General features: G+C 50.0%; 1 protein-coding gene across 1 annotated transcript; it reads right to left on the bottom strand.

Moving 5' to 3' along the window:
• Positions 1-11293: 11293 nt before the first annotated feature.
• RASL11A (RAS like family 11 member A) lies at positions 11294-13743 on the bottom strand. Its single transcript, XM_029938633.1, has 4 exons — positions 13537-13743; positions 13117-13173; positions 12935-13014; positions 11294-12031 (listed from the first exon to the last, which is right to left on the bottom strand). The coding sequence occupies exons 1-4, from the start codon at positions 13643-13645 to the stop codon at positions 11564-11566; spliced, it is 714 nt and encodes a 237-aa protein (XP_029794493.1). The 5' UTR covers positions 13646-13743; the 3' UTR covers positions 11294-11563.
• Positions 13744-13865: the final 122 nt, after the last annotated feature.

A 13865-nucleotide genomic window follows, 5' to 3' on the forward strand; every position in this document is an offset into this window, starting at 1 on the left:
AATATGGGTCAAATTCTTAGCATGGGGCCTGATGTATAATGAGTGGTCCATACATGCTATTGTCATTGCTCTCGACGAAGGTCATAGAGCCGGCAAGGACCAAACACGTAAGACTCGCCTGTTAGCTCAACATCCGACCCCCTTCTCTCTGCTCTCACCTCCCCCTCCAGCCATTTCTTGAACAGATGCTTTCCCAGCATGCCCCGGTTTCCCACTCTCCTCTGAAGAGCCCGGTCCCCAGCTGCACAGACACCTGTCCCCTCTGCTGAATGCAAACCCGCTAGCAACCAGAGACCTACCAACAACTGTTTCTGCTAGCTTGATAAAGCCTCTTCAACAGCTCAGCTGTCCCGGACGCACAACAAGAAGGAGTAGGAGAACCATTAGGATGCACTCAGCCTGTTCTCAACCTCGAAACAATCAGCCTGAATCACAGTTCTTGTCAACAGTGGCTCTTGGCAGCACAGGAAGATTCTGTTCCCGGCACTGGACCGGATTACTCTGGGAGCGACGGGAAGCAGGAAATGCAGGCCACTTGCTTTTGCTCTTGCTGACCACGTGGCCACTGGGTTGTGAACATGAAACCACAACCTTACAAGGTTGTGGAGTCTGATTCTGGACACAGAGCACTCATTTCTTCCCCAATGCCCTTCGAAGCTCTCTGCCCCTCCAGCAAGGAGGAAGGGGTGACGAGCAGTGACCTTCCCGGTCTGCGTATGTCTCTGACCACAGACAAAGTCCCTGACCACAGACAAAGGCTAATTGTAAGAGATGACTTTGCTTGGCAGCTGAGGGAGTATTCTAGAGCTGTTCAGCCTAGGTGTCAATTCTGAGTCTGCCTCTAACCAGCCATGCAACCTTGGGCAAGATATTTAACTTCTTTGAACCTCAGTCTTCTCATCTGTAAAATGGGGGCAATAATAAGACTTAGCTACTCCTAAGGGTGTGAAGTGTGAATCCGTGTAAAGCATTTCTTAAAAGAGTGCCTAGTTCTATACAACACATGCGTATCCCACATCTGAGTATAATCAGCATCTTATGTCACCAGATAAGCCGATTTAATACGGTTGATGGAACAGCTCAACACAAAGTTCTGAGTTTCTGTACAGGGCACTGTGGTGGTATGGATGGAGCAGGTGAGTGGTGATTGAAAGAACACTCTGGTCCCTGTGCTACCACATCCTAGTTATGCCACCCTGAACAAAGCACTTAGTCTTGCTGAGTTTCCTCCTAAAACCGAAAACAATAGCTTCCCTCTGCCTAATTCACAGAGCTTCTTTGATGGTCGAATGAGGTTATCCCTGGAAAACATTTGGAAACGACACCCTAGGAAACGACACCACGGCAAAGGGCAGGAACTGATGTGAAACTCCTTTTGCTGCTAGAGATCACCCACATGGGCAGCTGTCCATGACCCAGAGCTGCCTTGCTCCGTCAGTCCAGAGCCGTCCAGTCTCCCACCCCACATCACACCCCAGAAAGTACACACGTTGGAATGATGAAACAAACTGGCCAAGACTATGGGTGGCAGAGAGCATTTCATCAGCTAAGAATCTAGGACCTGGACAGTCATGCGTTGATCATTTCCAGCTGAATAAAGGTAAGAACAAATATAAATGGGTATAAGAGGGGCGCCTGAGTGGCTTAGTTGGTTCAGCATCTGACTCGATTTTGGCTCAGGTCATGATCTCGCAGTTGGTGAATTTGAGCCCCATGTCAGGCTCTGTGCCGCTGGTGCGAAGCCTTCTTGGGATTCTGTCTCTCTCCCTCTCTCTTTCTGTCCTCCCCTGCTCGTACTATCTTTCTCTCCCAAAAATAAACTTTTAAAAAGGTAAAAGACGGCTCAGTCAGTTAAGTGTCTGACTTCGGCTCAGGTCATGATCTCACGGCTTATGAGTTCAAGCCCTGCGTCAGGCTCTGTGCTGACAGCTCGGAGCCTGGAGCCTGCTTCAGATTCTGTGTCTCCCTCTCTCTCTGACCCTCCCTGCTTGTTCTTTGTCTGTCTCTCAAAAATAAATAAACATTAAAAAAAAAAAAAGAAAAAGAAAACCAACCACTTCTTGAAGGCACTTCTCAGAGTAGTCCAACTAACTGATTTTGGCCCATACACCCAACTCCCTCTAAATGCCTCCTTCTCTCTGACGCCTACTTGCATCCCTCCTGTCAGAGAGACTGGAGCCCCCTCGCTGACCATCCACTCTGCTCCCAGAGTGCACTGCTCAGCCCTTTCCGGTTGCTTCTGTCCGAGTTTGCCCTGTACCCTTGCGTGTCTATCTTATCTTATTTACTAAAGTTGTCCCTTCAGGGTGACTGTTTATTTAAGCAGCCAGCAGAATGGGTGGGTCGTGGCTGATGACAGCTTCTTGGGAGAGCAGTAGCCGAGAGCTGAGGACCCATGGCCAAGTTCAGCAAGGCCTGCATCACAGCTCTGCCTCTCCCAATGGCCTGGGAAAGCCTCTCAGCTGCCGTGTACCTCCATTTGCACATCTGTAACAGGGGATAATGACAGTTTGTGCTATTAATAGTGTACTAATAATACTAATTAGCACTAATGTACTCATAATAGTATGTGTCACAGGATCGTTGCAAGATAAAGTAGGTTAATCCATGAAAACCTTTTACGAACAGTGTTTGGCACGTGACAAGGACTCAGTGGGTTTTAGATATTTTTGTTGGGCAATTTCCACCCAGAATGTCTGTATCAGAGTCTCCGGGAGACCAGGAGACCGCATTCTAAGCAAGCACCCCCAGGTGAGTCCAGTGCACCCTGGAATTTGTGGACCGCTAACGAAATCCAAGCCTCTTTTCATAAACGAGGAGCTGGGGGACCAGCGAGGGGAAATGACTCACCCAGGTCCCACAAGGACTTGCATAAGCCACTATTTAGTCTATCCTTCATTACCCAGGGCCTTGAACAGGCCCAAGAAGACCAACTTTTTTTGAGTTTCAGATGCTTTCCCCACCCAGGGTGGCCCAGAGGGGACCAGAGGCCACAGCACTGGCCTGGACAGGAAGTCCAGCTCTAGTCGATACGCCCAACCACTTTCCCATCTGCAGCTAGAGGAGAAAACCCCACGAATTACCACTTACTTCATTTCCTCCATTCTAAGCTCCTCAAGTTCATAAGTAAGAACATCCTTGGGGCGCCTGGGGGCCTCAGTCTGCTAAGCGTCGGACTTCAGCTCAGGTCAAGATCTCACGGTTGATGGGTTTGAGCCCTGCATTGGACTCTGGGCTGACAGCTCAGAGCCTGGAGCCTGCTTCAGATTCTGTGTTTCCCTCTCTCTCTGTGCTCTGTGTCTCTCTGTCAAAAATAAACAAACCTTTAAAAAAAAAAGTGTCTTTGACCATCAGACTGCCCGTCGTCTGACCCTGTCCCTCCCAGGCAGAGGACCTTGCTGCGATTAGTGTGTGTGGCCTGGGAGAAGCCGAGGGGGCCTCCTGGAGTCTCCGGTGTCTCTGGTACCAGGAGCAGACAAGGCACTGAGAGGACACTGGGCAGAGCCATTTGGAGGCAAACTTCCCCTTCCTTCCTTGGCCAGATCCGAAGGGAACTCTTCCCTTATCTTCCTTGTCCTCTCCTAACCGGCGAAAACCCAGAGAATGAATCTGTCCCGAGATGGATTCTGTAGCAGATGACCACTAGCTGTCTCCAATATCCATTGTCATGTCCCTTAATAAATGGCAGTAGAAGTTTTAAATTTTATTTGAGAGAGAGAGAGAGACCATGAATGGGGTAGAGAAGCAGAAAGAGAGAGAGAGAGAGAGAGAGAGAGAGAGAGAGAGCGCCAGAGAGAGAATTCTAAACAGGCTCCGCCCTCAGCGCAGACCTTGATGCAGGACTCAATCCCATAACCCTGGGATCGTGACTTGAGCCAAAATCAAGTGTCAGATGCTTAACGATCTGAGCCACCCAGGTGCCCCTGGCAGTGGAATTTTTAGCCAGGAGCAAACTGTCCAGATGAAGACTGCATCTGTCAGTCACACAGGGAAGGAGAGAAGAGGGGAGAGACTCAACTTTTGGGTCTCCACCTTAAAGAGACAGAGCCTCCTGTCTTGGGCTTCCCAGCCACTTCCTGCTCTCTGGCTGCGGACTGGCTGAGAGGCATCGGAGACCTTGGAATGCGGTGACATCAGGCAGAGGGCCAGAGCAGGGCCACTCAGCCAGCTTGAACTGTGTGTGGGCAACACAAGCTCTCTCTTGCCAGGCCATTTAGATTTAGGGCCAGCTAACCCCAATCCTGATACAGACTTGGAGAATGGAGTACAGAGTCCTAGCTCCTCCTTCTCTGGGCTGCACGAGTGCGGTGGGCAGAGCGTCAGCTTCAGGTTCAGACTCAAATATGGGCCTGGCCATCTGTTAAATACACTAGTTAGCTCTGGCTGCCATAACAAAGTACTTCAACCAGGTGGTTTAAGCTACAGAAATATATTGTGTCCTGCTTCTGGAGGCTGGACGTCCAAGGTCAAGTTGTCAGCAGGGCCACACCTAATTCTGATTCTAAGGAAGGATCCATTCCAGGCGTCTCTCCAGCTTCTGGGAATCCCTCAGCTTGTGGGCGCATCACTCCAATCTCTGCCTTCATCTCCACATGGCCTTCTCCCTGGGTCTCTTCTCGTCACCTTCCCTCTGTTGATGTCTGTCTCTGTGTCCAAATATCCCCTCCTCTTAAAATTATGTATTTATTTACTTATTTATTTAGTAAACTCTGTGCCCAACCTGGGGCTTGAACTCACAAACCCGAGATCATGGGTTACATGCTTATCTCCATGAAGACCCTATTTCCAAATAAGGTCCGATTCTGAAGTACCGGGAGCCTGAAGTATGTGTTTTTGGAGGAACACAAGTCCACCCATAACACTTGCTTTGCTAATAAAATGTGGGCATTTACCTAATGCCTTAGAACCTCAGTTTCCCCAGTGTCAGATTTATATTGATTCTCAAGCTCTAGTGCTTAAGAAGTCTCCAGGCCATGCGTTGGGTCCGGCCAAGGCCAGTGTCACGTCTACATTTGCAGACAGGAGCCCCTTTGTAGCATCTAATCACTAGATGCGTGTTGCAGCCTTTGCCTCCTTGTCTGATTGTCATTCTCCGAACCCCTTTCCATGGTCTGGGGCGAACCTGTACCTTATGATTCTGGGTGGGAGACAGGGACCATCTGCACAACAGAGGCTGAAAATGCACAACACTTACTTTCTCGGCCCCCCTCAGAGCTGCACTGCCCCTGCTGTGGCTCTCCAGCTCGCCCTGCGGTGCTGTAACTACTACAAGCAAGTAGCCCCTTTTATTGATCAGGCAGAGTCTTCCCGGGTTGCTTGCAAAGGATAGCCTGCACCGATACCCCACATCCATTTCAAGGCCAAAATGGCTGATTAGGAGAATGACTTGCCCCTGGGAGGGCGCGTAGAGTAGGACAATTGGCCTGGGAAGCCATACAGTGTGGTGGTTCCCAAACCAGAAGGATGTGAATTGAAATCTCAACTGCGCCCCTTACTCGCCGAGAGAGGATGAGGAGTCGCTGAACCTTTCAGAGCCTCGTTTTCCTGGTCTGTCAGATGGCGACGGTCATCCTCAGTGGCTTAGACCTGTTTGGGAGGATTAAATGAGATGATACACCTGAGACTCTTAACTGCACGTGACGGTTGCTTTGACCTGTCAACTTGACGGGGCCACTGGACTGCAGATCTTGGGACTTCTCAACCCCCATAATCACGTGAGTCAGTTCCTTATGTCTATATATATATTCTTCTTCTTCTGTTGGTTCTATTTCTCTGGAGAACCCTGATACACTGGAATACATGGAACACTCGAGTGTATTCAGTAATTACAGTAGCTATTTGTTGTGTGAGTTTTATTACTATGCTACAAATAAATGACGACTCCAGCACATGGCCCCCCACACCCAGCAAGGCCCCCCTCAAACGTAGCCGTAGCAGCCTCAGACTTTCCCCAACTGGAGAAATTCGCTGACCTTTCTTTTTAAACCCTGAGTCTGTTCCCTCTCCCTTCCCGCCCCACCTCCCTCACACACATGGCACGCAATTCCTAGAGATGTCCTGGACCATGCTGAGTTGGGGGGGGCGTCTTTAGGTCCCACATGTGCATTGGCCATTTCTACTTATAGTACCTTCCCTCCCTCTAGTACACCAATGCTCCCACAGCTTCCTGTGACCCTGACATTTGGCCACCCTCCTTCTCCTCTGGCAGGTGCTCCAGGAGAAAAGAAGATGCCTGAATCTCTGGGGTCCACTGTGGAGACTGCTTCTCAGGACCCCTGGTCAGAGAAGAGTGAGGAGAGAGCATGGCCAGGGGTGGGGTTCCCGGGAGCCTCTGACTTAGTGCCCATGGCCCTCACCCCAGATGGCCTTCACAATGGTGACTCTGGGAGACACCTCCTAGCCTCCTAGCACTCTACCAGTGGTGCTGAAGACACTCAGCAGAGCAGCCCATCCCGGCCCCCAGGCCAGCCTCAGGGTCCCGACCCACCACCTCAGGGAAACCGTCCTGAGCAAAAGGGAGCCCTTTCCCCCTTCCCGGGGCCAGACCTCCTGGTTCCCGGGTTTATAGGACCTGTGGCCATTGCATGACCTCTCTGAGCCTCAGTTTCCTCATCTGAGAGATGGGAGTGATAACAGCTCTACCGCAAAGGATTAAAGAGAATAGAAAAGTGCTCAGCGCAGAGTAAAGGATCAGTCATTGTTAGGCATTATCACTGACGGAAAAACTGCCCCCTGCAAACTTTCTCCCACATGAGAAATGGAAAAGTCACGTCTTACAGAGCAACTGCTATAGTTTTTCGAGGATACAACAAGCTCAAAAAGCACTCTTTTCCAAAGACAGCTTCATCATGTACTGTTAAAAAATAAAAAAAATCTAAAACTAATAATAATAATAATTAATAATAATAATAAACTACAACTTCCTGAAAGCTTCTATGTGTCAAGCTCTGCCAATGATTCTGCACGAGGGAGAGTATTATGTCCATTTTAAAAGAAGGGAACTGGGGCGCCTGGGTGGCTCAGTTGGTTAAGCGTCTGGCTTCGGCTCAGGTCATGATCTCACAATTCTTGGGTTCGAGCCCTGCGTCGGGCTCTGTGCCGACAGCTCAGAGCCTGGAGCCTGCTTCAGATTCTGTGTCCCTTTCTCTCTCTGCCCCTCCCCTGTTCATGCTTTGTCTCTCTCTGTCTCTCAAAAATAAATAAATGTGAAAAAAAAAAAGAAGGAAACCTATATTGCACCTTGACTCAGGCTAAGTGGGATTTGAACCTAAGCTCAGTCTGGGACCCACACTATGCTATCTTCATGAAGTCGGTGAATAACTGTCTCCTCAGCAGGAGTTCCCAAAATTTCCCTGATTTTGCACAATCATAAACACATGCTGGGATTTCTAGGCAAATTTTGTTTATGTAAGTAAGCCTTGCTGTTAACAACGCTGTTCTAATATAAATAAAGAATTCTAATGAAAAATAGCAATAAATATTTTACAATTTTAACTCCCGAGTCCTCATCTGAGCAATTAATGCTCCAAAACAAAAAACAAAAAAGACAATGCTTTCCAATTTGCAAAGTAAGAAATGTCATTTTCTTTGGAAGGGCACTTTCACGCGGTGTGGAGTATTTAGCTTCCATGCCCTGCTCCGCTCTGTGATCTGTACCCTCCACTGATTTTGTCAACATCCTCAGATTTTTTTTTTTAATGTTTATTTTTGAAAGAGAGAGGGGTGGGGGGGGACAGTAGAGAGAGAGAGGGAGAGGCATAAATAATGTTTATTTATTTTTGAAAGAGAGAGAGAGGGAGAGGAATCCAAAGCAGGCTCCAGGATCTGAGCTGTCAGTCAACTGAGCCACCCAGGCACCCTAACACCCTCAGATGTGGATCAGAATCCTATTTCACCTTTCATCCCAGAATCCTCCCCTCAAGACTGAGTCCCTGGAACTCCCTCGGGACTGAATTTCTGGAGAGAGAGAGAGTGTCTTGATCATGACATTTGGCACAGAACTTTGTAGGAAGCAGGTTTTCCATAAATGTGATCTGAAACCATGCAGATCACTACTTGTGGTGGTCTTCAGAAAGACAGGTGGAAATCCGAAAGCAGTAATACTTATTTTGTTCGAGTAGCCCCACCGTGGAGAATGGCCAACTGTGGCCTGTGACAGAGGGGAGCCAGAATATGGGGACACACCCCTGCACGCACAGCTATTCTAAAGTACCTGGAGACACTCCTTAAGTTTTCTAAGTTTTCACCTTAGCAAATGTTTTTGAGGATGCTGTCTTGTCCGGACACCAGAGGAGGTGCAGTGGCTGAAGATAAGTGAGTCCAGCACTCATGGAGCTCATTTCTCCTGGGGCAGAAGTACCTGTGGACATCCAAACGGGAAAGCCGACTGACCCAGGATAGGCAAATTTCTGCTCTGTATATGGAAAACCGTTGGTGCTGTTGCAAACTAATCAGTGCTTACGTCAGTTCATTTTCCCTAGAGCCCTAGATGACTTGATAGTGGTTGGGTTTTTTTAATATACCAAACCTTTCTTACTGGGCATCGAAGTGGCTTAAGACCAATTTTAGCAAAGTCTTGAGAAAGATTCCACCTTTTGGAGGCAGGTCAAATGGTAAGAATAAGTGATTGATCATGCAAAATGCCACCGCACTGTAAATTTGGATTGGCGGGGAGCTGAAATCACAACACACATGTGGAACAAAAAAGCTATTCGAGCCCCAAGTCCATGACTAAATGGTCGTCTCATCTTTTCCATCTGCTCCACTGTTTGCTGCCACCTTCCCTGGGCATTTATCTTAATCCGTTCCTCCAAGGAGATGTTAATAAACTTTAGAACTTCCGCTGGGCCCTTCACCTCAACTCAGGCAAAACCAATTATTTTCTTAGGTTATAATGAATTTTGTTTTCCATTATTCGAGCTGGCTTTCCATTGAGTGGCATGTGGAGTACAGATGCTTCCCGGATGTACAATTTAGCCATTTGGATTTCCTCCATTTCTTCAGGACCACACTGATAGGCACATTAATTAAATCATCCTGCAGTTTCAGAGCAGAATTAGAGCAGAGCCTTGACCAGAAGGGAGATGAGTGGGGTCAGTGGAGACGGAGGATGAGAATGGAGGTGGTGACACTGAGGATGCCCCTCCGAGGTACGGCAAACCTGTGATGAAGATGGAGCAATACTCCTACCCACCTGCCCGTCTCTCCTACATTCTCCCCAGTGCCCCAGGACTGTGTCCCCACCAGCTGCTATCTGCCCGCCCCCACACCTTGTCCCCCTCAGCAGGAGGTCTGGGGAACGGGCACTGAGGTCCCTGTGAGACCAGGTGGCCAGGTCGTCTGCTGGGTCAGTTCTGGTGACCAGAAATGAAAAAAGCTTTGAGGTGCAGGGCAGTTATTTGTGATGCCGGGGACAGGACAAATACCACATGGAGTGCTTTCTCCTTGGCCCCCCTCTCCTGAGGGCTCGGCTACTCCCTTTGGAACTGCCCCGTAGCTTTCCACCCCTCTGGTCCACACTGTGCTCCCCTCTGGAGAGCTCAAGGGTACTTCCTGTCCTCAACATTGGCTGGCTTGGAACATCATCATAGCCAGCCATGGGACATGTCTTGTATTGTTCTTTTCCTGTGGGACGCATGCGCTCAGCTCCTTGGAGGTAGAGGACTCTCAGCCCCGAGTGGAGGTCTGGGCAGGAGGTGAGCATGATAATAAGGACAATCAGTGGTTTTCATGTCCTGACCTACCCAGAGAAGGTGTGTGGTTAGAAGCAGGAGTGGCTGATGGTAGAAAGAACTGCTTTCGTTCTGTCCTCACAAATCAGCAAAGAGAATTAGGCCTTATTTCTCAAACATGATGAACCCAAAATTAGTTGTTTTATTGTAATCTCCCATCACTGTCCCTTGGCACCAAAATAAATGCAATCAGCTCATCTCATTCCTCAAATATTAATTGAAAACCTACCACTCTGTGTGCAAGCACTAGGCCAGAAGCTGGGATATGAAGTCCTAAAATGCAGTTCCGGCGGGGTGACAAGTAGCTATGTGGTGTGGTTGGGTGTAACACAATGCTACAGGAAGCCTCCAAGATGGCACCCCCGGATTGGAGCACAGCACAGGACGTGGGTCTTGAAAAATAAATCCGTGATCTTTCAGGGGAAGAAGAGGAAAATGTATTCAAGGCACAGAGAATGGTTCGTGTTAAGGCAGGAAGAATGAAAGAGCCTGGTATGTATTGAGAACAGCATACCATTCTGTTGAATGGGCTTTCAGTCTATCGTGTGTGTGTGTGTGTGTGTGTGTGTGTGTGTGTGTGTGTGTGTGTATTTGAAGGAGGGGATGAAAAGCCTGGAGAGGTGGTAAATGATCTCGATGTCAAGCCTCATTTATATTTTACCCAGTAGATAAGGGGGAACAGCTGAGTTTCTTCAACCATGCAAATAAAGAGATTAGGGTTGGTTTGAGTCCGGTTGTTCTAATGTGAAGAAAGAATAAAGAGAGGGGTGTCACTCCAGAAACCAAGAAAGCAGTCTCACCTTGCCTGCCACTCTGGGCGACGCCCATACAAGCCTACATTATGGCAGTGATGCTTTAGAGAAAAAGGGGTGAGAGGATTGACAGATCAGATTCCCCGTTAGATGTGAAGCTCCGGGAGACAGAGCAGGAAGAATTTTTTTACCACTCTCGGTAGGGTGCAGTTACTGATGTAAGGCGTTTTTAAAACATTTTTTTAAATGTTTATTTTTGAGGGAGAGACAGAGCACAAGCAGGGGAGGGACAGAGAGAGAGAGAGAGGGAGACACAGAATCCAAAGCAGGCTCCAGGCTTGGAGCCATCCGCAGAGAGCCCAATGTGGGGCTCAAACCCACAAACCACTAGATCATGACCTGAGCTGAAGCTGGACGCTTAACCGACTGAGCCACCCAGGCGCCCCTGATGGAGGGCATCTTTGTGTTCTAGAATGGGTGGAGAGGATAAACTTCCATTTGCACCAATACATAAAACTGTTACTCCTGTTTGTTATTTTCCAGCACCAGCGTACAATGAACCCCTTTCCTTGAAAATCACGTGGTGTCAATTTCATGCCGGAGCCAAAGCGCCCTAATTAAAGACATCCTGCTGTTGCTCAAATCTCTCCTCCTCCACATTCCTTCCTCTCTCCCACAACAGATTCGCTCCACATCAATCCCCTTCCCGAAAGACACCAAAAGGAGTTCAGACAGAGGGCAAGTGTGGAGCCGTTCTGGGCTCTGGTGCAAGTATGATTTCTATAAAAAGACATTTTAAAAAACAAGGAGCCATGTTGCCATTTTGCCTTTAATGGAAAAGTGGCTAGCAGATGCAGTAAAAAAACAAAACAAAACAAAACAAAAAAAATCCATTTAATCAAAAAAGAACTATCCAACTTCTTAGGCAATCACTGTTTGCACTTTCAGAAATACACATACCCTTGAAAACCAGTAGTTTATATAAAAATAAACTTTGTATGTTTAAAAAGGGAGATTCCCCCCAGTCTTTCCACTGCACAGACGCACCATATGAAGGAGGCGAGTCTGGCTGAGCCGGGTTCACCCCAGCGCTGGGGGGGCTTTGACTTTGGAAGACAGAGCCTGCTTGAAGCGCCTCTTGAGGTCCTGCATGTTGGGGGAGCGCGGCCGGGGAAGGATGGAGGCTCTCCGCCTCTCCCCGCTGACGCTGTGCAGTTTGCTGACTTCCTTGCAGAGATGCTGGAACACATCACAGACGTCCTCGTAGTTTTCGCTGGTGGAGATTTCCAGGAACAGGCTGCCCAGCTCGTGAGCTAGTTGCACGCCGTCATGCGTTTGCACCTGCCGGGCGTACAGCAGGTCCCCCTTGTTGCCCACGATGACGACGGGGACCCTGGAGTCGGGGTGGACCTTCCGGATGTGCTGGTACAGGGGGCGGATGGACTGGTAGCTGTCGTAGTCTGTGATGGAGTAGACCAGCAGGAAGCCCTCCGCCCACTGAACGCACTTGGCCAGTGGATCAACTACCTGGCCCAGGGTGTCGTGGACCTGAGAAAGATCAAAACGTGTCTGGATCAAGGAAGCCCGAGGCGGGAGAGGACTCAAAATAAGATCACAGTGACCCTCAGGGGGAACAAGGTTCAAAAAGGAAATCATAACCGCAGTTTTCAGATTCAACCTAGCTTCTGCGGAAGGTGGCTCTGGATATGGGAATAGCAAATTCTCAGGCCAGCTCCCTGCCTGGGTTATTTTATTGGCTGCCATCAATGCATGGTCCTTTGGCCCCCTGCCCGGTAGGGATTCTGGGGTGAGCCCTGGTTGACTGAAGAATGACTTTAATGAGAACTTTCCAATAAAAATGGCGCAATCGTTAGGAAACTGGGGATAAACAAACCTTTGAAAATAAGCCAAGATAAATATCTTTTCCCAAGCCCATAAAAAAAATATTTTTAGCCTGTCCTTTTTGAGAATGTTCCAGAAGCAAATTCCTTCTTTCTGTTCTTCCACTAGACCTTTCCTCCCTAGAAGGGAGAGCAATTAATAACTTGTTAATCAAGTAAATTCCTGACCGCTTGCCAAGGGTTATCTGCTTGCAATTAACTCACTTGAGGGGACAGTGAGAAATAGATGGACGGAGGCAGTCCCTGCTAGGCGAGGAGACCCCCTCCAGAAGCCCATCCCAATCATTTTGTCAAGGGTTGCATGGCCCAGCTCTGAATGAAGTGGTGAGACCCATCCATACAAGTAGTGATGCCTAAAGAAAGGTCAAGTAACTCTAACCAGCTACCCTCCCTGCCCCCTCCAGGAGGGGCTTGTGGGGTCCCCCTTGGGGACAGCCTGCTGCTGCATCTAAACGCAAAAACGGGTGTCTTTTAACGTCTTGCTCAAGCCCGGAGCCAGCCCCCCGGGTGTGTACAAGGTGGTGAGCAGGTTGCTTCTGGCAGTGCTTACCTGGATGCCCCCGGGGGTGTCCTGAATCTGCAAAGACAGCTGGTCCCCCTCTACGTACACGAGCCGTGAATACAACTTGCCTGGAGAATGAAGGTGAGTTTGCTTTTAAATTCCTGCACTCCTACCAGAAGGAAAGTCGGAGCACGCAGCCATGAGAGCAGAGAGCACGAAATCATTCTAACCTGTATTCGGCTCATAATCGCCAATGAATCTCTTGGTCAGGAAGCGCACGATCATTGCTGAAAGGGAAGACTGGGAAAATCAGCCAAACGACTGGGACGGAACAGTCAACCCGAGACGCTCTCGAGGAAAAGGAGGACAACGGGTACTGCCCAAAGCCTAAGGCTCTGCAAAACCAAGGGCGCGGTCCTCAGGTTCTGCGGCGGGTGTGGCTGAAGGTGCTCGACCCACTGCACCAGCATCCGCCCCCCCCCCCCCCCCCCATTCTCCAGCAGGTGCAAACCCAGGCGGGCACCCAGGAGTAGACGCCCCGGGGAAGCAGCGGAGAGAGCCGGGCCGGCGCGGGAACTTCCAGGCTCCTCCCTGCGTTTCCCCCGCGCCCTCTCCGCTCCAGAGTTCGGGCGTCTGCGCCGGGCACTCACCGCTCTTGCCCACGCGGCCGGCGCCCAGCACGGCCAGCTTGATGTCCTTGGGCAGGAGGTCGTCGGACGAGGACTCGGGGATGGGCGCGAGCAGGCAGTGCCCAGACATGGCAGCGCAAGCCTGCCCGAGCCCAGCCGCGGCGGAGTGGCTCCCGAGTGGGGGGCGCGGGGACCCGGGTGCGCGGAGACCACGGGGTCGACGGAGCGCGCGGGGCCTCGCGGCTTTTAAAGGGCTCGGCGCGCGGGGCGGGGGCGCGGCGGCCGCCTCCGGCTCCTCCTCGTCCCGCCCCTTCCCGCGGCGGCCAGGAGGGGACGCGAGGGAGAGGACC

This window comes from Suricata suricatta, chromosome 4, assembly GCF_006229205.1.
Source record: "Suricata suricatta isolate VVHF042 chromosome 4, meerkat_22Aug2017_6uvM2_HiC, whole genome shotgun sequence".
In the NCBI taxonomy this organism is placed as follows: Eukaryota; Metazoa; Chordata; class Mammalia; order Carnivora; family Herpestidae; genus Suricata; species Suricata suricatta.

Excerpts from the sequence above, each read along its gene's own strand:
- RASL11A (XM_029938633.1), bottom strand. The coding sequence starts at position 13,645 with ATGTCTGGGCACTGCCTGCTCGCGCCCATCCCCGAGTCCTCGTCCGAC. Across the intron at positions 13,174-13,536 it reads CGGCCGCGTGGGCAAGAGCG|CAATGATCGTGCGCTTCCTG; the intron begins GTGAGTGCCCGG and ends CTTCCCTTTCAG. Across the intron at positions 13,015-13,116 it reads CGATTATGAGCCGAATACAG|GCAAGTTGTATTCACGGCTC; the intron begins GTTAGAATGATT and ends TTCATTCTCCAG.